Consider the following 22,939-nt stretch of genomic DNA (forward strand, 5'->3'; position numbering starts at 1 on the left):
ACCACTGTTCTTCCTGAGGAGATGGATAGAATCATACTGCAAAGGAAAACCATGATCCCACAGGAACATCCTGAGTATAAACCTTTCCCATTTTTTATACTGAAAATTCATACTCAGATGTGAGTGTCTGAGTCCCTTTCCATTATCATCATAATACTTCGAGGAATATCATTTTTCCTGCAATTGTCTTTTAGAAAAATTGCTTTGTTTTATATTCCTCCATCTAAAAAAGTTTCTAAAGATAGACATAATTTTCTTTTGCTAGTTTGTTTGTTAGCAATAACAGTCCTTTCCAGCCACCTAGTATAAATTACTACTAGCCTTTATTTAATGGTTATTTCTACACAGTACGAAGGTATTTCATATAAATACACAACACTCTGGGGCTTCCCCGGTGGCTGAGTGGTTAAGAATTCACCTGCAATGCAGAAGACCCAGGTTCAATCCTTAGGTCGGGAAGATCCCCTGGAGGAGGGCATGGCAACCCACTCTAGTTTTCTTGCCCACATAATCCCATGGACAGAGAAGCCCTCCAGGCTACAGTCCATAGGGTCGCAAAGAGTTGGACACAACTGAAGCAACTTAGCATGCATAAGTTACTTTAAATGTAAAATATTTCTAAATATGATCAATATTAGCCTGTTAAATTTTTTTCTACAAACTCAGTTACCTTTGTGGTTCTTCTAATCATTAATAGCATACATTTTAGCAAATTGTTAAATGTATAAAATGTTCAAAGTAACCTAAAGAGTCTCCAAGTTTAAGGATTATACAGTTTTTGAGGGAAACATTATTCTGTTAGCAAAGGTTAAAATGAATTTTTGTATTCCAAAATGTTAAGAATAGTATCCCTAGATGCCAAGTTATAATTTTCATTTTCTTATTTTCTCTCTCTTAAGTTTTCTAACTTTCTTCAATAAGTAATTTTTGAGAAGAAAAGATACTTAAAAACATTTAAAGACAGTTAAGAATACAACAAATCAGATTTTCTAAGAAAAAATACTTAAAGACACTCTAAATTATCTAGTAAACTGAAAACAAATAAAATGACAACCTACTGTGTACTCAGTGCCAGAGTATCAAGCTAATACATTTCGCTATAAAGAAGAAAGAGTGTGTTAAACCTTTCAAAGATGCTGAATTTTTTTCAAACTTCAGAAAGGTTACATGACAAAAAGACTAATATTTTAACCCCGTGTTGGGAACAAAAAACCCCACTTACATAGGAGGAGTGTTAGATTTAGCTATTAACTCATCCTTCAGTCTGATGAGCTCCCGCAGTTTAGGGTATTCTTCAAATCTGTCCGCCAAACCTGGGGAAGAAAAATAGTAAATTCCAAATTTCAATACAATTGAGTATCAGTGAATTCAAAGGTGATGAGCCTGTTCAGGAAAACAAAATAAGACACAACCAACTTATCATTCTCATATCCTTTGTAAAAAAGTTAGTTTTGAGTATTTTTAAATACTTCATAAACACATTTTATACCTAATGACCCTAATTTCACATGTAGGCAAACACATGTTTTAAAGGCCAGATGGTTTAAGTCAATTAACCATTTAATTTTTCAAACTTATTATATTAAATAATCTGCTTAAAATATCAAGTTTAGACATTCTGTTCTCAGGAAAAGAAATTTTTTTTTTATTCATGCTTTTTTCCTTTTATTTTTACTAAAAAAACAAAAAGCAAAAAAACAACTCTCCCAAAGATCTAGTGACTGTTCAGTTTTCCCTTAGTTTGACAGTCAAAGTAAAGAAAATGAAGATTTCTTATCCTTACTACTGACGATCTTAAATGGCTTAAATTATGGACACAATCCCAGAACAAATCAAGGCAGGAAGATAATGAGTCCCTGTTAGTTGATCAGCTCTCACTTCACTCACTCTGATTACTCATCTAAATTGTACTACCAACTCCAAGACAAGTCATTTTCTCTAAGAACATATCCTATATCAGTATTTATAGTTTTAAAGATCTCACATCTCCACATATAATAAACCAAATCCTCATATATATTTTCAAGCTTAGGATCTTCAAAAACACCTCCAAGTCCCAGAAAGGTTAAAAGCAGGAGCCTCATTGTTTCCATGTCCTCAAAAATATTTAAATCTTTGAACCTCAGAAGAGATTTTAGGTAAAATAGCATAATGCCTGTTTAAACAACTGTAGGGGTAAGCAGGGCTTTGAATATCAAACATTCATAAAAGATCTTATTTTACTTTATCCTGCTTCCTTACAAGAATCATAATCATCTTAAGTTAAAAACCAAAAGTCCATCTCACAACCCTAATATCAAAGATTAAAAAAAATGAAAGATTTTGTAAAGCATCCTTATTCAGTGGTTACAGATCAAATTTCAAATGAAACAAGTTTTAAGATTTTATTATATTTGGGTTTCAATCACTGTAGAGTCAGCTCTCAATCATCTACAAAACAGAGGTACAACTTTTTCTCAATCCATAATAGTTTCCTAAGTACATTTTCTTTGCCTCAGAGAAATAAACGTCTTAAAGCAGAAAGGCCAATAATGAAATTTGGCTATATTACTTATAACCTTAAAAAAAAAAAGCTTTATTGAAGTATAATTGATAAACAAAAACCTTATACATTAAACTTACATTTAATGGATACAATCTGATGAGGTTTAACATATGCATATAGCTGTGAAACCATAACCACAATCAAGGTAAGACATATTAATAACCTTCAGAAGTTTCTTTGTGTTCCTCTGGTTTTGGTGTGTATGTGCAGTAAGACCCCTTCATGGATCACTGCCTTGTCATGGCCAACGGGCTTGTATAACTCAATGAAGCTATGAGCCATGCTGTGAAGGGCCACCCAAGACAGATGAGTCACAGTGGAGGGTTCTGACAAAACGTGATCCACTGGAGGAGAGAATGGCAAACCACTCCAGTATACAAGCCTTGAGAACTCCATGAACTGTATAAAAAGGCAAAAAGACACTGAAAGATGAGCTGCTCAGGCTGGAAGGTGTCCAATATGCTACTGGGGAAGAGCAGAGTACAACTACTAATAGCTCCAGAAATAATGAAGCGGCTGGGCCAAAGCGGAAACACTCAGTTGTGGATGGGTCTGGTGATGTAAGTAAAATCGGGTGTTTTAAAGGATAGCATTGCATAGGAACCTGGAATGTTAGATTCATGAATCAAGGTAAACTGGACATGGTCAAGCAGGACACGGCAAGAGTAAACATCAACATCTTAGGAATCCATGAAATAAAATGATTAGGAATGGGTGAAATTAATTCAGATAATCATTGGACCTATTACTGTGGACAAGAATCCCTAAGGGAAGCAACCTAGATGTCCATCGACAGATGAATGGATAAAGAATTTGTGCTACATATACCCAGCCATAAAAAGGAATGCATTTGAGTCAGTTCTGATGAGATGGATGAATGTAGACCCTATTATACAGAGTGAAGTGAGCCAGAAAGAGAAAGATAAATATAGTATTCTAACACATATATACAGAATCTGGAAAAATGGTACTGAAGAATTTATTTATAGGGCAGCAATGCAGAAACAGACAGAGAAGTCTTATGGACATGGGGAGAGGGGAGGAGAGGGTGAGATGTATGGAAAGAGTAACATGGAAACTTACATTACCATATAGAAAATAGACAGCCAACGGGAATTTGCTGTATGTCTCAGAAAACTCAAACAGGGGCTCTGTATCAACCTAGAGGGGTGGGATGGGGAGGGAGATGGGAGGGAATTTTAAAAGGGAGGGGACATGTGTGTACCTAATGGCTGATTTATGTTGAGGTTTGATAGAAAACAACAAAGTTCTGTGAAGCAATTATCCTTCAATAAAAAAATAAAAGAATCCCTCAGAAGAAATGGAGTAGCCCTTATAATCAACAAAAGAGTCTGAAATGCAGTACTTGGGTGCAACCTTAAAAATGACACAATGATTTCAGTTCATTTTCAAGGCAAACTATTCTACATCACAGTAATTCAAGTCTATGCCCCCACCACCAATACTGAAGAAGCTGATCAGTTCTATGAAGACCTAGAAGACTTCCTAGAACACCAAAAAAAGGATGTCCTATTCATCATAAAGAAAGCCAAGTGCCAAAGAATTGATGCTATTGAACTGTGGTATTGAAGAAGACTCTTGAGAGTCCCTTGGACTGCAAGGAGATCCAACCAGTCCATCCTAAAGGAAATCAGTCCTGAATATTCATTGGAAGGATTGATGCTGAAGCTGAAACTCCAATACTTGATTCGAAGTACTGGAAGCTACCTGATTCGAAGACCTGACTCACTGGAAAAGAACCTGATGCTGGGAAAGATTGAAGGCAGGAGAAAAAGGGGACAACAGAGGATGAGATGGTTGGATGGCATCACCGACTCAATGGACAAGAGTTTGAGTGAACTCTGGGAGTTGGTGATGGCACGGAACTGCATGCTGCAGTTCATGGGATCATAAAGAGTTAGACATGACTGAGTGACTGAACTGAACTGATTCATCATAAGGGACTGGAATGCAAAGTAGGAACTCAAGAGATACCTGAAATAACAGACAAGTTTGGCCTTGGAGTATAAAATGAAGCAGGGCAATGGCTGACAGAATTTTGCCAAGAGAATACTCTTGTCATACCAAACACCCTTTCAAAACAACACAAGAGATGACTTTACACATGGACATCACCGAATGGTCAATACTGAAATCAGATTGATTACATTCTTCATAGCTGAAGATGGAGAAGCTGTATAGAGTCAAAAAAACAAGACCTGGAGCTGACTGTGGCTCAGATCATCAGCTCCTCATAACAAAATTCAAGCCTAAACTAAAGAAAGTGGGATTAAATCCAGTGAACAGAATGCCTGAAGAACTATGGACAGGGGTCTGTAATACTGTACAGGAGGCAGCAAACACCACCATCCCAATGAAAAAAAATGCAAGAAGGCAAGCAGTTGCCTGAGGAGGCTTTACAAATAGCTGAGGAAAGAAGAGAAGAAAAAAGAAAGGGTGAAATGGAAAGGTTCACCCAAATAAATGCAGAGTTTCAGAAAATAGCAAGAGACCAGAAGGTCTTCTTCAATGAACAGTACAAAGAAATAGAGGAAAACAACAGAAAGCATAAGGCTAGAGATCTCTTCAAGAAGATTGGAAATATCAAAGGAACATTTCATCCAAAGATGGACACAATAAAGGACAGAAACAGTAAAGACCTAATTGAAGCAGAAGAGATCGAGATGGAAAAAATACACAGAAGAATTGAACAAAAAAGATCTTAATGACCTGGCTAACCACGATGGTGTAGTCTCTCATTCAGAGTCAGACATCCTGGAGTGTGAAGTCACGTGGGTCTTAGGAAGCACTGCTGCCAAAAAGCTAGCGGAGGTGATGAAATTTTCAGCAGAGATATTTAAAATCCTAAAAGATGATGCTATTATAGCTCTGCACTCAATAAGTCAGCAAATTTGGAAAATCTAGCAGTGATCACAGGACTAGAAAAGGTCAATCCTCATTCCAACTCCCAAGAAGGACAGTACTAAAGAATGTTTAAACCAATGGACAACTGCACTCAACTCCCATGCTACTAAGGTTATGTTCAAAATCCTCCAAGGCAGGCTTCAGCATTACATGAACCAAGAACTTCCAGAAGTTAAAGCAAGCTGCATTCAGAAAAGGCAGTGGAACCAGAGATCACATTGCCAACCTTCACCAGATCACAGACCAAGCAAGGGAATTCGAGAAAAACATCTATCTCTGTTTCACTGAATACGCTAAAGCCTTTGACTGTGTGGATCATAAAAAACTGTGGAAGACTAAAGAGAGGAGAATATCAGACCATATTATCTGTCTCCTGAGAAACCTGTATGCAGGTCAAGAAGCAACAGTTAGAGCCCTACAGGGAACAACTGACTGGTTCAAGATTGAGAAAGGAGTAGGACAAGGCTGGTATTGTCAACCTTGTTTATTTAACTTATATACAAAGTACATCATTGGAAATACTAGGCCAGATGAGTTACAAGCTGGAATCAAGATGACCAGGAGATATATCAACAACTTCAGATATGCAGATGATACCACTCTAATGGCAGAGCATAAGGAGGAACTAAAGAGCCTCTTGATGAGAGTGAAAGAGGAGAGTGAAAAAGCTAACTTAATATTAAAAAAACCAAGATCATGGCATCCATTCTCATCACTTCAGGGCAAAGAGATGGGGAAAAGGGGAAAGCAGTGACAAATTTTCTCTTCTTGGGCTTTAAAATGACCACGGATGGTGACTGCAGCCATAAAATTAGAAGACAACTGCTTCTTGGCAGGAAAGGAAGATGACGGCTTCTTAGCAGGAAAGCTACGACAAATCTAGACAGTGTGTTAAAAAGCAAAGACATCACTTGGCCAACAAAGGTCCATATAGTCAATCAAAGCTATGATCTTTCCAGTAGTCATGTACAAATGTGAAAGTCAGACCATATAGAAGTCTGAGCACCAAAGAAGTGATGCTTTTGAATTGGTGCTGGAGAAGACTCTTGAGAGTCCCTTGGAAAGCAAGGAGATCAAACCAAATCAAATCTTAAAGGAAATCAACCATGAAAACTCTTTGGAAGGACTGATGCTAAAGCTGTAGTTCCAATCCTTTGGTGACCTGATGCAAAGAGACGACTTATTAGAAAAGACCCTGATGCTGGGAGAGATTGAAAGCAGGAGAAGAGGGCAACAGAGGATGATGGTTGGATGGAGTCACTAATTCAACGGACATGACTTGGGCAAACTCTGGGAGATGGTGAGGGACAGCGAAGCCTGGCGTGATGCAGTCCGTGGGGTCAAAAAGTCAGACGCAACTTGGCGACCCAACAAGTATCTTTAAGTAAGATAAAATATACCCTCTTAAATTTTTTGAAGTATTGTTGACTATGGTCAGCAGTATTGCTGAGTATAAACAATTTGCTATACAGCACATCTATAGAATCTTTTCATCACAGGGGCCTGGAATGCAAAGTAGAAAGTCAAGAGATAACTGGAATAACAGGCAAGTCTGGCCTTGGAGTACAAAATGAAGCAGGGCAAAGACTAACAGACTTTTGCCAAGAGAACACACTGGTCATAACAAATACCCTCTTCCAACATCACAAGAGACAACTCTACACATGGACATCACCAGATGGAAAAGATGGAGAAGCTCTTTACAGCCAAAGATGGAGAAGCTCTATACAGTGAGCAAAAATAAGACCAGGAGCTGACTATGGCTCAGATCATGAACTCCTTATTGCAAAATTCAGACTTAAACTGAAGAAAGTAGGGAAAACCACTAGACCATTCAGGTATGACCCAAATCAAATCCATTATGATTATACAGTGGAAGTGACAAATAGATTCAAGGAATTAGATCTGATAAGAGTGTGCCTGAAGAACTATGGATGGGGTTCATAACACTGTATAGGAGGTAGTGACTAAAATCATCCCAAAGAAAAAGAAATACAACAAGGAAAAATGATTGTCTGAGGAGGCTTTATAAATAGCCGAGAAAAGAAGAGACGTGAAAGGCAAAGGAGAAAAGGAAAGATGTATCCATTTGAATGCAGAGTCCCAAAGAATAGCAAGGAGAGATAAGAAAGCATTCCTAAGTGATCAATGCAAAGAAATAGAGGAAAACAACAGAATGGGAAAGACTAGAGATCTCTTCAAGAAAATCAGAGATACAAAGGGAACATTTCATGCAAAGATGGGCACAATAAAGAACATAAACGGTATGGAACATAAGCAGAAGAGATATAAAAGGAAATGGTAAAAATACACTGAAGAACTTTACAAAAAAGGTCTTAATGACCCGGGTAACCATGATGGTGTGATCTCTCACCTAAAGCCAGACCTCTTGGAGTATGAAGTCAAGTGAGCCTTCAATTCAGTTCAGTCGCTTAGTCATGTCCGACTCTTTATGACCCCATGAATTGCAGCACACCAGGCCTCCCTGTCCATCACCAACTCCTGGAGTTCACTCAGACTCATGTCCATCAAGTCAGTGATGCCATCCAGCCATCTCATCCTCTGTTGTCCCCTTCTCCTCCTGCCCCCAATCTCTCCCAGCATCAGAGTCTTTTCCGATGAGTCAACTCTTTGCATGAGGTGGCCAAAGTATTGGAGTTTCAGCTTCAACATCAGTCCTTGCAAAGAACACCCAGGACTGATCTCCTTCAGAATGGACTGGTTGGATCTCCTTGCAGTCCAAGGGACTCTCAAGAGTCTTCTCCAACACCACAGTTCAAAAGCATCAAGTCTTCGGCGCTCAGCTTTCTTCATAGTCCAACTCTCACATCCATACATGACCACAGGAAAAACCATAGCCTTGACTAGACGGACCTTTGTTGGCAAAGTAATGTCTCTGCTTTTGAATATGTTATCTAGTTTGGTCATAACTTTCCTTCCAAGGAGTAAGCGTCTTTTAATTTCATGGCTTCAGTTACCATCTGCAGTGATTTTGGAGCCCAAAAAATAAAGTCAGCAACTGTTTCCACTGTTTCCCCATCTATTTGCCATGAAGTGATGGGACCAGATGCCATGATCTTCGTTTTCTGAATGTTGAGCTTTAAGCCAAACTTTTTCACTCTCCTCTCACTTTCATCAAGAGGCTTTTTATATATTTGGCAAAACTAATACAATTATGTAAAGTTTAAAAATAAAATAAAATAAAATAAAAAAAGAGGCTTTTTAGTTCCTCTTCACTTTCTGCCATAAGGTCGTGTCATCTGCATATCTGAGGTTATTGAGATTTCTCCCGGCAATCTTGATTCCAGTTTGTGCTTCTTCCTTAGGAAGTAGTAATATAAACAAAGCTAGTGGAGGTGATGGAATTCCAGCTGAGCTATTTCAAATTCTAAAAGACGATATGCCAGCAAATTTGGAAAACTCAGGAGTGGCCACAGGACTGGAAAAGATCAGTTTTCATTCCAATCCCAAAGAAAGGCAATGCCAAAGAATGTTCAAACTACCACACAATTCACTCATTTCACATACTAGCAAGGTAATACTCAAAATCCTTCAAGCTAGGCTTCAGTAGTACACAAATTGAGAACTTCCAGATTTCTCAATGTACAAGCTGTATTTAGGAAAGGCACAGGAACCAGAAATCACATTGCCAACATCCTTTGGATCATAGAAAAAGCAAGGGAATTTCAGAAAAACATCTGCATTATTGACTACACTAAAGCCTTCCACTGTGCATCACAAGAAACTACCAGACCACCTTACCTGCCTCCTGAGAAACCTGTATACAGGTCAAGAAGCAACATTTAGAACAGGACATGGCACAACAGACTGGTTCCAAATTGCAAAGAGTTCGTCAAGGCTGTATATTGTCAGCCTGCTTATTTAACTTATATGCAGAGTACATCATGTGAAGTGAAGAGCTGGTTGAATCACAAGCTGAAATCAAGATTGCAGGAAAAATATCAATAACCTCAGATATGCAGATGACACCACTCCAACAGCAGAAAGCAAAGAGGAACCAAAGAGTCTCTTAAAGAAGGCGAAAGAGGAGAGTGAAAAAGCTGACTTAAAACTCAACATTCAAAAAGCTATGATAATGGCATCTGGTCCCATCACTTCATGGCAAATAGATAGGGGAAAAAAATGGAAACAGTGATAGACTTTATTTCCTGGGCTATAAGCTATTACAAACCTAGACAGTGTATTAAAAAGCAGAGATACCACTTTGCTGACAAAGGTCTGTATAGTCAAAGTTATGGTTTTTCCAGTAGTCACACAGGGCTATGAGAGTTGCACTATTAAAGGCTGAGCACTGAAGAATTGATGCTTCCGAAATGTGGTGATGAAAAAGACTCTTGAGATCCCTTGGACAGCAAAGAGATCAAACCAGTCAATCCTAAAGGAAATTAACCCTGAATATTCATCGGAAGGACTGATGCTAAAGCTGAACCTCTTAATACTCTGGCCACCTGATGAAAAGAGCCAACTCAGTGGAAAAGTGATGCTGGGAAAGATTGACGGCAGGAGGAGAAAGGGGAGGCAGAGCTTGAGATAGCTGGATGGCATCACCAAGTCGATGGACATGAGTTTGAGCACATTCCAGGAGACAGTGAAGGACAGGGAAGCCTTGCATGGTGTGGTCCATGGGGTCATAGAGTCAGACATGACTGAGCAACTGAACAACAAGATCTACAGAATTAATTTATCTTGCATAGCAGAAACTTTATGCCAACTGCACAACAACTTCTCATTTTCCTCTCTCTCCAGCCTCTGACAACCACTGCTGTGTTCTCTTCTATGAGAATCACTATTTTAGGTAGCTCATAAAAGTGTATGTATTTATATATGTACTACTGATATTTTAAGTGCCTCTTTAAGTGTGTGCATTTTTGTCATTCTGTAACTGGCCCATCTCACCATTATTATTATTACTTTTTGTGCTACATCTAAATTGTGACCATGAAAACATTAAAATCAGTTTCTTTGTTGCTTACAAGCAAAAAAAGAAAAAGTATATTGGATTACATCAAAATAAAATTTTTGTGTGGTAAATGGCACTATCAAAGAAGTGAAAAGACAACCCACAGAACAGGAGAAAATATTTGCAAATCATACATCTGATAATGGACTTACACTGAGAATATATAAAGAACTCTTACAATAAAAGTCAAATACCAAAAAAAAAGCTTTTAGACATTTCTCCAAAATAGATATTTAAATGGAAAATAAGCATAGAAAAAGATTTTTAATATCGTTAGTCAGTAGGGAAATGCAGATCAAAACCACAACGAAGGAATGGGAACTGACTGCTAATGACTGAGTACTGAGTTTCTTTAGGGGAGATAAAAATGTTCTGAGGATGTGTAATATTGTTGGTAGGAATGTAAATTGGTTGCAGCAACTGTGGAAAACAGTACGGAACTATCATACTGTTTTCTCAAAAAACTAAAAATAGAAGTAACTATATGAATATAGAAATTCCACTCCTGGGTATGTATCTTAAGAAAACAAAAATACTAATTCAAAAGACACATGCATCAATGTTCTTAGCAGCATTATTTACAATAGCCAAGATATGGAAGCAACCTAAGTGCACATCAACATATGAAAGGATAAAGAAGATGTGGTACATATGCATATGCAATGGAGTACTAGTCAGCCATAAAAAAAGTGCTTGTTTGTTTTTTCCACCATTTGCAACAACATGGAGGATAATATGCTTGGTGAAATAAGTCAGAAAGACAGATACCATGTGAAATCTGAAAAAATAAAGAGCAACCTAGTGAATGTAACAAAAAGAAACAGATTCAGAAAACAAATTAGTGGTACCAGTGGGGATAGAAGAGGCAGAGCAAAATTGGGGAGGGGACTAAGAAATACAAATTTCTCTCTATACAATAAATAAGTTACAAGCATAATGTTCAGCAGAGAGAATATAGCCAATATTTTACATTAACCATAAATGAAGTATAAACTTTAAAAATTGTGAACCACTATTTGTACATCTAAAACTTATATAATATTGTAAGTCAACTATATCTCAATTTTAAAAAAAAGGCCTAAAATTAGATGGTGGTGATGGCTGCACAAACCTGTAGATACTTTAAAAAATTAAATTATATTCTTTAAATGGGTGAATTGTATAGTACATGAATTATCTTAATCAAGCTATTTTCAAAACTGCAGGGATACTGCCTCTGATGAGCATACTGATAGACTGAACACAGCTGAGGAAAGAATCTGAGCTTGAGGATATCTCAAGAGAAATCTCAAAAACTGAAAAGTAAAAGGAACAAAAATTGGGGGGGGAAAAAGACTATCCAAGGAACATGAGATAACTACAAAAGGTGTAATGGAAATATCAGAAGAAAAAACCACAGGAACAGAAGATATATCTGAATCAATAATAACTGAGGGGACTTCCCTGGTGGTCCAGTTGTTAAGAGTCCACCTTGCAATTCAGGGGATGACGGTTCGATCCCTGATTGGGGAACTAAGACCCCACATGCGGCAGGACAACTAAGCCCATGTGCCACACTACTGAGCCACAACAGTGAGCTCACGTGCCACAACCAAGATCTGAAGAAATCAAAAATAAACAAATAAAATAACAACTAAACATTTCACAAATTAATGTCAGACATCAAACCCCAGATATAGGAAGCTCAGAGAGTACCAAACAGGATACATACCAAAAAAAAGAAAAAAGAAAAACTCAACTATACCTACGCATATCATTTTCAAGCTATAAAATAAAAGTCCTGAAAGGAACTAGGAAAAAAAAAAAAACTACTATGGAACAAAGTTAAGAATTATATCCAACTTCTCAGAAAAAAAACAAGCAAAAAGAGAGTGAAGTAAAATATTTAAAGTACTGGAAGAAAGAAAACACCAATCCAGAATTCCATACTTTACAAAATTAATCTTTCAAAAGTAAAGGAGAAATAAAGACTTTCTCAGAGAAACAAAAACAGGGAATTTGTTGTTAGTAGGCCTATCTTGCAAGAAATGTTAAAAAAAAATTCTTAGAGGAAAGGAAAATGACATAGGTCAAAAAATCAGATTTACCTAAAGAAAGGAAGAACATCAAAGAAGGAATAAATAAAGGCAAAATAAAAAAGAGGGATAATCACAGAAACAAAATGAAGGAAAGGAAGGAAGAAGGAAAAAATCAACACTGCTTGATGGAAAAAGAGCGTGTACAAGAAGTACTAAGAATGGAAAGGGGAAGCCAAGTCAGGAAAAAGTAATTTTGTTAGAAATAAACCACAAAATGGATAAATTACATGCACGTAACCGGCAGCCAGCAATCGCATATCCCCAGCAAATCAGACATACCTACATCCCTGATGAAATTCTGGGGTCTATGTCCAGTGTCTACAAAATGTTGGCAGTAATCATTATGGGGATTTAAACTCTGTGTTCCCTAAAGAAAAAGTCAAAATTAAATTAATAGCTTTCACTCTGGTGGCAGATACATTAACTCGGAGCTTTATATTTTATTATGAGGCCAAGCAAAATATAAGCTAACTGATAAATTTAAAAAATAAAAAACATCATTACTAAAATGATAGTTTATAATTCAGTTATCTACAGATATTAATAGCCAAGCATCAGAAGAACATTTCATGAATAATTTTAAATATTTTATAATAATAATGATCCTTCAATAACTGAAAAAAAATCTTAAACATAAGTATTTCAAATCTTTTCAGGCACAAAGCTGAAACATGAAAAGTTAAAGATTTGAAAATTATTTACCTTAAGAAAAGTACTAGAATCTTTATAAATCTCTTCTTCATATGGCAAATTTTCTTCCTCCTGTTGCATTTCTAATTCATCCTTAAAAAAGAAAGATTAAGTAGATATTTTATGTATAAGAGGAATCTTATGTATTATATTGTAAGTATTAACACTCATAAATATTTTATTTCCCTAAGACATAAATTTTTCAAATTACCATTAAAGTCAAACAGTGAAGTCTTTGCTTTCTCATCATTAGCTTTGTTTATAATAAAAATTTCCTTTTCATTCTCAATAATAGCTGTCTATAACTACTAATTTTATTGACTAAGTCATCTAGATTTACCTTAGATATAAAACTTTAAATTATTAGAATTTAGCTTAAATCATGAAAGATAGGTCCACCAATGGGGCAATTTTACTTCTACTAGAGCAAACCAAAAGAAATCGCTATTTTATAGGTCAAAAATGTTAAAATAGGAGGAACTGTACATGCTTTAATCTAACATAATCACAACATATTTAACATCTTTAAGTTATATATTAGGATATATCAAATGCAACCAACATACAATATTGTTTTGCTAAGTTGTGTCCAACTCTTTGCAACCGCATGGACTGTAGCCTGCCAGGCTCCTCTGTCCATGGGATTTCCTAGGCAATACTGGAGTGGGTTGCCATTTCCCTCTCCAAGGGATCTTTGAAACGTAGGGATTGAACCCACATCTCTTATGTCTCCTGCACTGGCAGGCACATTCTTTACCACTAAGCCACCAGGGAAGCCTAACACACAACATAGTTTTTATGAAATTAGGTAATTATACTTAAGAGATTTACTGCAACTATTCTCTTCTGTTAAATATAACTGTATAACAATTAATTTGAAAAAATGGAGATAGGTTATTTGCCCTTGACTTTTTTTTCACCTAAATAATGCAACTACAAGTTCAGAAGTTGAGTTTTTTCTCTTGGGCCTCTGTTAGAAATGCTTCTACACTGCTATCTAGCCCATGAATTCTCAAAATATTTTATTGCACTACCTTATATTGTTAAGATGGAACAGCACAACTCATGAAAGATAGTACTGTAGCCTCCTGAAAACTGATCCAATTATCCAACGTTTCTGGTACATTTAACTCCTTGCTCTTATTTAAGAATGTTGTTGCCTAGAGCTTACTAGGCATTACGCTTAGTGCTTTACATACATCACCTGATTTAATCCACATACCTCTTCTATTAAAATGAGTAAACTGATATAAATGGTCACATATATGCTAATGACATTATTCAGTATTTTGTCAAAATTCAACTTTTGTCAAATTTGTTTTCCTAGATAAGACTCTACAGATTGTAAGGACTTATTTTTTTCTTGACCAAAACATTGTCCCATTCTCTACTTGCCTTATATTCTTCCATCTTGTCTTCATCTGTCTCTCCTTCATCCTGATACTTACGTTTTGCATTTGGAGCAGAGGTATCATAGGAAGCCCTGAAAATTAAAACTGAAATATCACTCACAAATACATAAGATGTATACATGTATTCATTAATATTAAAGAACAGTTTTACAGAGACAGAATAAGGCAAATTTTTCCTAACTAAACAGTATCCATTCACTCAGTTTATAAATTTTAAAAGTATCATAACCTGATTAATAACTCTGTACTTTATTTTTGAGAAAGCAACCAAATGAGAAAATAAGTTTTTATAAGGTATGTATGGCAAAAAGAAATTTCTACATATCATTCTAATCTGTCTTGAGTGAAACTGATATTCTAATTGGTAACTACAATACTGAAAAATTCTAAATGCTTTATAAACTATCAAATGAATACCACTTTTAGGGTAAAGTACTTTTTCTAAAATAAAGATTTTTAAAATAAAATTATATATAGTACATAAGCTAATTCTCAGTCTAATACTCCATTTTCTAACTAGTTCATAAATGAGAACTTACTTATATTCAGAAAATAAGCATTTCATAATTCATAGACCATAAAAATCAATGTTTTCCAAATTGGTATGCTGATGCTTATCACAACAACATACTTGATACCTAAGATTATTGTTTATTAAAGCAATGATCCTTTTGCAAATATTAACATATCATTTATAAAAAGCCATTATTCTACTGACCTGCAAGTTTCTCTTGTTTCAGCAATTTCTCTCTGCTCATCTTTGCTATTTAACACAGCACCGATGCTGTCGGCACTTTCAGCTCCCAACTGAGAAAACGCAAAACTCAACATTAGAACACAACACGCTAAGCATCCTTTCTAGCCATTTGCAGCAGCATTTAATATATCAAATAATAAAAAAAAATAATAATCCCTAACTACCATAGCAAGCAAATGGACTATTTACCTTCCAGGAAAAACAGAAAGTACCTTGAAACAAAACCACATTATTTAAGAATGATTTCAACAGCTGAAAAGTATTTTATGCTTTAAGTTATACTGAAATCAAAACAATTAACTTGAGCCAATCTTCTTTTAAAGTAAATAATAAAATATGATTTAGCAGTAGTAACCAAAAAAAAAAAAAGCAGCTAATAGTGTTTATAGTTTGATAGGCATTATGTTAAACACTTTTCATCCATCTGTGTACCATACCTTATTTATTTTATACAGTACATATACTTCATGTGTTATACCTTATTTATCCCATACTGTAATAAATTGGTTTTATTCAAGCCAAGTCTTTATATAATGATTACAGGCACAATACTAAACTTTCCAAATACCTGAAAAATAGTTATGCAAATTATGGCTGGCAGTTGCGGAAATTTTGCAAAATACAAATGTAAACAAATAACTAGTTGAGATAAGTCTGGCTACAAACTGTGGCATCAATTCATGGAAAACTTAAAAACCAAACCAAAGGTATAGAAAGCAATTTATAGGCCATGAGGAATCACTTAATATTTTTAAGCACAAGAAGAGCATGAGGAAGTCTGCATTAGATAGTCCCTTGAGCTCAAAAAGGTGAGAAAGCATACTAGAGCCCAGCCTTTATTAAACAGTTTTTATTACACAATTATATTAATTCCCACTGCCTCTTTAGACTGTTCCATGACTCCAAGATTTCTCCAATGATAAATCTCGTCCAATATATTAACTGTTCCTGATATTTTAACTCTTCCATAAAATTTTCCTGACCCCTACTCTGTTTCATCGGAAAACACATCTACTTCCTGTAGGGGAAATGCCTTTTAACCTTCTTCCCATGAAAGTGACTGACTCCACTCCCTTCAGTTCTCAGATAAATACAAGTCACTTTCTCAGAGAGTTCTTCCATGAACACTAGAGAGAAAATAGGTAGTCTCCTTCCATTTTTCTCTTACCTCATTTGCTTATTCAGATCATAGTTCTCATTCAGATCAAAATACAAACTAATTTTTACTTTTGTTTATTCCCTATTTTATATTTGTACACCTCAATTATTTTATGTTCACTTTTGTCTACTTCTCCCCCCACTGAATTGTTAGCTCATTGAGGAAGAACTCTGTCCTGTTGATATCTAATGTTCAGGAGCTATTATAAAGTCTGACTTATAATAGATGCTCAATAAATATGTGAATAAACCAATAAGATTTCTTGCCAAGGCCTAAATTAGAATACGATGTTTTATAAGACAAACGTTTTAAATCAAATTGTGCTTACATAATCGTTTTGTGTTCCAACTTTTTTTTTTAATTGTGGAATGACTGGAGTAATTAAACAGACTTTCCATTGTGGGTGTGTATTTGTGTGCGCTCAGTTGTGTCCAATTCTTTGTGATTCCCCCTTGACTGCAGCCCACCAGGCTACTCTGTCCATGGAATTTTCCAAGCAAGAATACTGGAGTGGGTTGCCATTTCCACTGTGGTAGCACTAAATATATTATTTGAATAATTATGACAATTTGGTATCCTTTGAAAGTATACTAACTTTTAAAAACAAAGCTCCAAGTTAAAGAGCAGGTGTGAATTACTGGTGGCAGCATCAACGGTCACACTCATGGTGTGTGCCTATACACTGCATCTGATATCTTCAGCCAAAAGCAAATCAAGCAAATTATATACGTTGAGTTGTGCTCTACTTTGAAGTTCATGAATCAACAAAAACTTATTAAAAACTAACTTTGGTTAAGAAACAAAGTTAAGGAAGAAGATTAACCCAACTGGAATTGTATGAGTTAGTGATGTACAGCAGTGGCCTCAACATTCAGTCAGGACAATGGACGCACAGAGCGAGAAAAGCCTTAAACCAGGGAGTTCCAGACCAAGTTCTGCCCTGGGCTGTGCCATAAAGGATAGAAAGAAATCAGAAAGAAAAGACGCTTCTTAAAAATTACAAAGTCTATATTACACAAATAACTTTCTGGAGAGCAACTGGTCTATCTTGTTCACATAGTAAGTGAAAAAAAGGCTTCTAGTAAAGTGGAAATCTACCACTGATTATATTGGCCATCCTCACCCAGGTGGAATGGCTTCTAACCAGTTATTTTAAATGCTTAGAAGGTGTACTGGAAAGAGCACAGAAAGGCCTAAGACTGAAGCTGGCAAACTTAAGTTTTGTCATCTTCAGCATGTAAGGTAAATTCTTTGAGCTTTATTTTCTTCACCTTTAAGATCCAGATAGCATCTGACTTGTATGATAAAATAACATACGTAAAAGTTTGTCAAATCCCTTGACACATACAACGGACTTAATAAATGGCGGCCATTCTTAAATGCTGTACACTGTGTAAGTTCTCTAAAGGTAGGATAACCTATCATTCATAGTGGACTTACCAACATCTACAAGAGTTCCTGGTACACAGTAAAATATTCAAGAAATAATTGTTTATGTATGTATCTTGAATCAAATATAGGTCTGAATTCAAAACTTAAGTGTAAAAATCTTACTTGGTTGTAATAAAGAGCCACTGGACATTTTCAAACATAACATGATAAAAGCAACTGGGATAAAGAAAGCTTGAAAAAGATATATGATGTGTCAAAAAATCATAATGTCAGAGGCACAGAAACAGATCTAATTCCAAACACCCACTTTTTTTTTTTTTGGCTTACACCACGGGGCTTAAGGGATCTTAGTTCCCAGACCAGGGACTGAACTCAGGCCACAGCCATGAAATCACAGAGTCCTAACCACTGGACCAACAGAGAAGTCCCTAGACACCGACATTTTAAACACTATACCATAAATCTTTTCATCGTGTCATAAAAGAAGCTATATATTTGACTTTCATTTAGCAAAACCAAGATTCATTACAGAAAAAAAAAAAAAAAAACTATTTTCGAATAACTATTAAGATTCCTCATTAAAGCTTATGAGCATTTCCTCCATCAGTTACTGACCCGAGAGGCAGAAAGGAAAACACAGCCTCTGACTTTAAGCAAAGTTGTGCATCTGCATTTTCTGCATGTGTACTCTACTAATCAGCACGTGTCAACTTACACGCAAGCAGCGCGGAAGACAAGCTTTGGAGAGACAAACCAGGGTTCAACTGACTGGCCTAGCGGTTAACGACTCGGGGGAAAAATTCGTTAGCCACCGGCGCCCGTGTTTCATTATGTGAAGATAATGCTACCTCTTTGAGAGATTTGTTGTGACTGAGTAAAGAATTCAAACATTTAGCTGTGGGTAATGACGAGGATACCGTATACAGCACAGTCTACTGCAACACCCATGATGCAGAACCTAAAATTTACACCCAGGCTACTTCCAATACGGTCTTTAGATATTATCCCAGAAAAAAACACTGTAAACCTATTTCGCAATGAAGCCACAATCTCATGAATCAGGCGCTGATACGAGAAAAGCAAGACACAAAAGACTATTTAAAAAGTGAAGAGAAACTGAGGGGTTAACGAGTCCCCTTTCCTCGCGTGAACTGCGATAACTTACATACAAACACCAAAGTTTTGTATCCTCATCACTGAGGATGCCAGGCACCTGGCGGGCATTCCATACATGCTGCTGAAGACCAGGCGTGGCGGTCGCTTTAGCACCACCGCCAAGGACCACAGCATGAAAGGGGAACGATTCGGGGTACAGAGGTTAGAGAGGTCCTGGGATTAAAGTCGCGAGACCAGAAAGGGCTGCCGGGTGGCAGGTGAAGAGACGGAAAAACGGGTAGAAAGGGACGAGGAACGCGGCGCACGCGCATTCGCGACCCCTCCCTGGGCCGCGGACCTGCTGCGCGAGAAGCTGTCGACGTAACTTCTGCCGCTCTCGGATCTCCTGCAAGCGGCTGTCCATGTCCCGACTTGTTTTCCACTACCTCGAAAACCTGGCAATTAGCGGATGAACCCTTGCTCCAATTTCTCTTCGGAATCTGTGGATCACAAAATTTTCCAGCCGCTTCAGGAGGCGGGTACTCAATACCCTCTCCTCAGTAGGTGTTTCCGGCGCGGCCGGAATTTTGCGCCACGGAGCCCGGAAGTCCCGCCTCCCCCTGGACGCCCGCGATTTGACGCTATTTAGCAGAGGCCCAATGAATGTCCTGCGGCGCCCGGGGTGTCACGGAAGGTTCCCGCCCTTCCGAGAGCGCGGGCTGTCAGAGTGGTGCGGGCAGGTGGTCTGCCCTCTCACTGTCCTCTCCTGGGACTGCAGGCTTCCTAGGTCTGTTAGCACTGTTTCCGAGTTGTGGGCTGTATTGTTACTTTTCCAGTAACTCCCCAGTGGCTGGTGCTGGCGTTTTAAAAATTGCTGGATACCAGGTTTTTTGCTAAAAGCACAGACTCGAGTCCGATTGCCGGGTTTAAACCTGGGACTTTACTACCTAAATGACCTTGGCTAGTTAATCACCCTCTGTGTGCCTCTAGTTTTCTCATTTGTACAGTGGGAGTGATAAGAGGGCCTACTTCACAGAGTTGAAGATAGAATAAGCAGAGCTAGAAGCATACCACCATGGATGTGTTTATTGAGATTTTTATTATTACTTATATTTCCCTTTAGGCAGGGAACAACAATGCAGGAGACATAAGAGACACGGGTTCGATCCCTGGGTCAGGAAGATTCCCCTGGAGGAGGGCACAGCAACCCACTCCAGTTTTCTTGTCTGGAGAATCCCATGGACAGAGAAACCTCGCAGAGTTGGACAGGACTGAGCGACTAACACTTTCACTTTGACTTTTTTGTCCTCTATTACAGTTCAGTTCAGTTCAGTCGCTCAGTCATGTCTGACTCTTTGGGACCTCATGAACCGCAGCACGCCAGGCCTCCCTGTCCATCACCAACTCCCGGAGTCCACCCAAACCCATGCCCATCAAGTCGGTGATGCCATCCAACCATCTCATCCTCTGTCGTCCCCTTCTCCTCCTGCCCTCAATCTTTCCCAGCATCAGGGTCTTTTCAAATGAGTCAGCTCTTTGCATCAGGTGGCCAAAGTATTGGAGTTTCAGCTTCAACATCAGTCCTTCCAATGAACATCCAAGACTGATCTCCTTTAGGATGGACTGATTGGATCTCCTTGCAGTCCAAGGGACTCTCAAGAGTCTTCTCCAACACCACAGTTCAAAAGCATCATTCTTTGGGGCTCAGCTTTCTTTATAGTCCAACTCTCACATCCATACATGACCACCGGAAAAACCATAGCTTTGACTAGACGGACCTTTGTTGGCAAAGTAATGTGTCTGCTTTTTAATATGCTGTCTAGGTTGGTCATAACTTTCCTTCCAAGGAGTAAGTGTCTTTTAATTTCATGGCTGCAGTCACCATCTGCAGTGATTTTGGATCCCAGGAAAATTAATCACTAAAGGGATGCTGTCTGTACGCTTAAATTATACATAAATGGCCCATCTCTGGGAACCCTGGTTTCCAGGGAGTGCGCATTAAGCTAAAATCCTTCTCATAGGAAACATCCTGACCAGACCCACCTGTGAATCACTGCCGGGAGAAAGAGATTAATACATCCCCCTCCAGAGGCTGATAGGAAACAGAAAGCGTTTGACTCCCTCCACTTTTACTATAAAAAAAGCCTAAGTTCCAGCTTAGGCAAGATGGTTCTTTGGGGCATGAGCCCACTCTCTTCTTGCTTAACTGACTTTCCAAAGGAAGTCATTATTCCTTGTCCCAACTACTTGCCTCTTGATTACTGGCCTTTTGTGCAGCAAGCAGTATGAGCTTAGACTTGGTAACAGATGGGTCAAAGGAAAACAAGTCTTTGTTGTATTCTAGAGGTCAGATGCTAGGGGGCCCGCTTTTAGTGTGTGCATTTGTCTTAGCTGGAAATAACCCTGAGATATACTGCTTGTAGAAGGGGGCTCACTAATGATTCTCCTCTCTTTATAGGAAGGCAGCAAAGATGAAGTCTTAAGTTATTACCACTATACACCATATTATCATCTTATTCCAAATTCAAAGTACTAGCAGAAGTAGGCTAAGAAAGTCATGTGGCTCCATGTTTAGTTGGAAATTGGGCAAGTACTTAGTAATATTTAGTAACAAGTCTATATTCTTCAAGAGGGGATTTACTTTTTGAAAATAGTATTAAATCCTCCAGATTGAAAGCAAGTGGTGCAGGCTAGGCCAAAAGGGCTAAACTCAGTAACAGGTGGGTCATCGTAAAACATGTCTTGGTTCATGTTCTAGAGGTCAGAAGCTAGGGATCCCCTTTTTGTGCTTTTCATTTGTCTTAGCTGGAAATAACCAGTATTAGACTCTACCAATTGTCATGAATTTTTCAATAAGTAGCTCTGAAAGGCAATTTCAAAAAAGGAGTCCTAAAATTCCTTTGAGTGGTGGCAGCACTATTTGAAAAAGTGTGCTGACTTCCAAGGGCCCTATACTGTAAAAGACAATACTGCTGCTGCTGCTGCTAAGTCGCTTCAGTCGTGTCCAACTCTGTGCGACCCCATAGATGGCAGCCCACCAGGCTCCCCTGTCCCTGGGATTCTCCAGGCAAGAACACAGGAGTGGGTTGCCATTTCCTTCTCCAGTGCATGAAAGTGAAAAATGAAAGTGAAGTCACTCAGTCGTGTCCAACTCTTAGCGACCCCATGGACTGCAGCCCACCAAGCTCCTCTGTCCATGAGATTTTCCAGGCAAGAGTACTGGAGTGGGGTGCCATTGCCAATACTAACTTGTACTTAAAAATCAGCTGCATCACTTGCCAGTCACATGAGTACTGATTCGAACTTTTATTGATCAGTGATGTAAATAGACATTTTGTTCACTCAAATACGCATTGATATTTATTGAGCATTTTATATGGTAGACACTATGGTGGACCCTCGGGTATATCAATGACCAAAAACCAAACAAATCAAATAGTTTTTCTTTAAGGAGCTTACTATCAAAAGGAGGGAAAATTTTTTTTCCTGGTAAAGTGCAGTGCAGTGAGTGGTACTTGAACCTTATACTCACCCACACTCTGCTCTGTGATGATGGTTGAGCTGGGAGTTCACAACTGAATTTCCCAGCTTTCCTTGTCTGATGGCTTCTTATAAGATTCTGCAAAGAATTCTGCACAGGCAGATTAGAAGGTGGAACACGGAATAGGTATTGCCCCTTATTTCTCCACCTCTCTGCTTCTGTATCTGGGGGAATGGCTGTGGCCTTTATAAAGTCGTAGAGCCAGTTGAGGAAGCCCCTCCTTAGTGGTCCCACCTTCCCTTTCCCTACACTCAGGTGGGTGTCCCCAGAAATGACTTTGCTCTTGGGCTTTGAAAATACCACCTCCCCACTCTATCCTACCAGCTCTAGGGCTGGCAGCCACTTCCTGAAGTTAGGAATTTAT

General features: G+C 38.0%; 1 protein-coding gene and 1 pseudogene across 1 annotated transcript in view; one reads left to right on the top strand and one right to left on the bottom strand.

Annotated features, from left to right (window-relative positions):
- METTL14 (methyltransferase 14, N6-adenosine-methyltransferase subunit) overlaps positions 1–19,637 on the bottom strand; it is a 39,818-nt gene extending 20,181 nt beyond the window's left edge. The window contains exons 1-6 of the mRNA XM_061419294.1: positions 19,393–19,637; positions 15,350–15,438; positions 14,615–14,702; positions 13,232–13,312; positions 12,809–12,896; positions 1,223–1,313 (exon numbers count right to left, since the gene is read on the bottom strand). Of these exons, the coding sequence (XP_061275278.1) occupies positions 1,223–1,313; positions 12,809–12,896; positions 13,232–13,312; positions 14,615–14,702; positions 15,350–15,438; positions 19,393–19,458 (503 nt within the window). The 5' untranslated portion in view covers positions 19,459–19,637. The remainder of the gene's footprint in view (positions 1–1,222; positions 1,314–12,808; positions 12,897–13,231; positions 13,313–14,614; positions 14,703–15,349; positions 15,439–19,392) is intronic.
- Positions 19,638–19,697: 60 nt separating this feature from the next.
- Positions 19,698–22,939, top strand: part of LOC133250031 (serine/arginine-rich splicing factor 3-like) — a 60,237-nt pseudogene continuing 56,995 nt past the window's right edge.

The sequence above is a fragment of the Bos javanicus genome, chromosome 6 (genome assembly GCF_032452875.1).
Source record: "Bos javanicus breed banteng chromosome 6, ARS-OSU_banteng_1.0, whole genome shotgun sequence".
Lineage (NCBI taxonomy): Eukaryota > Metazoa > Chordata > Mammalia > Artiodactyla > Bovidae > Bos > Bos javanicus.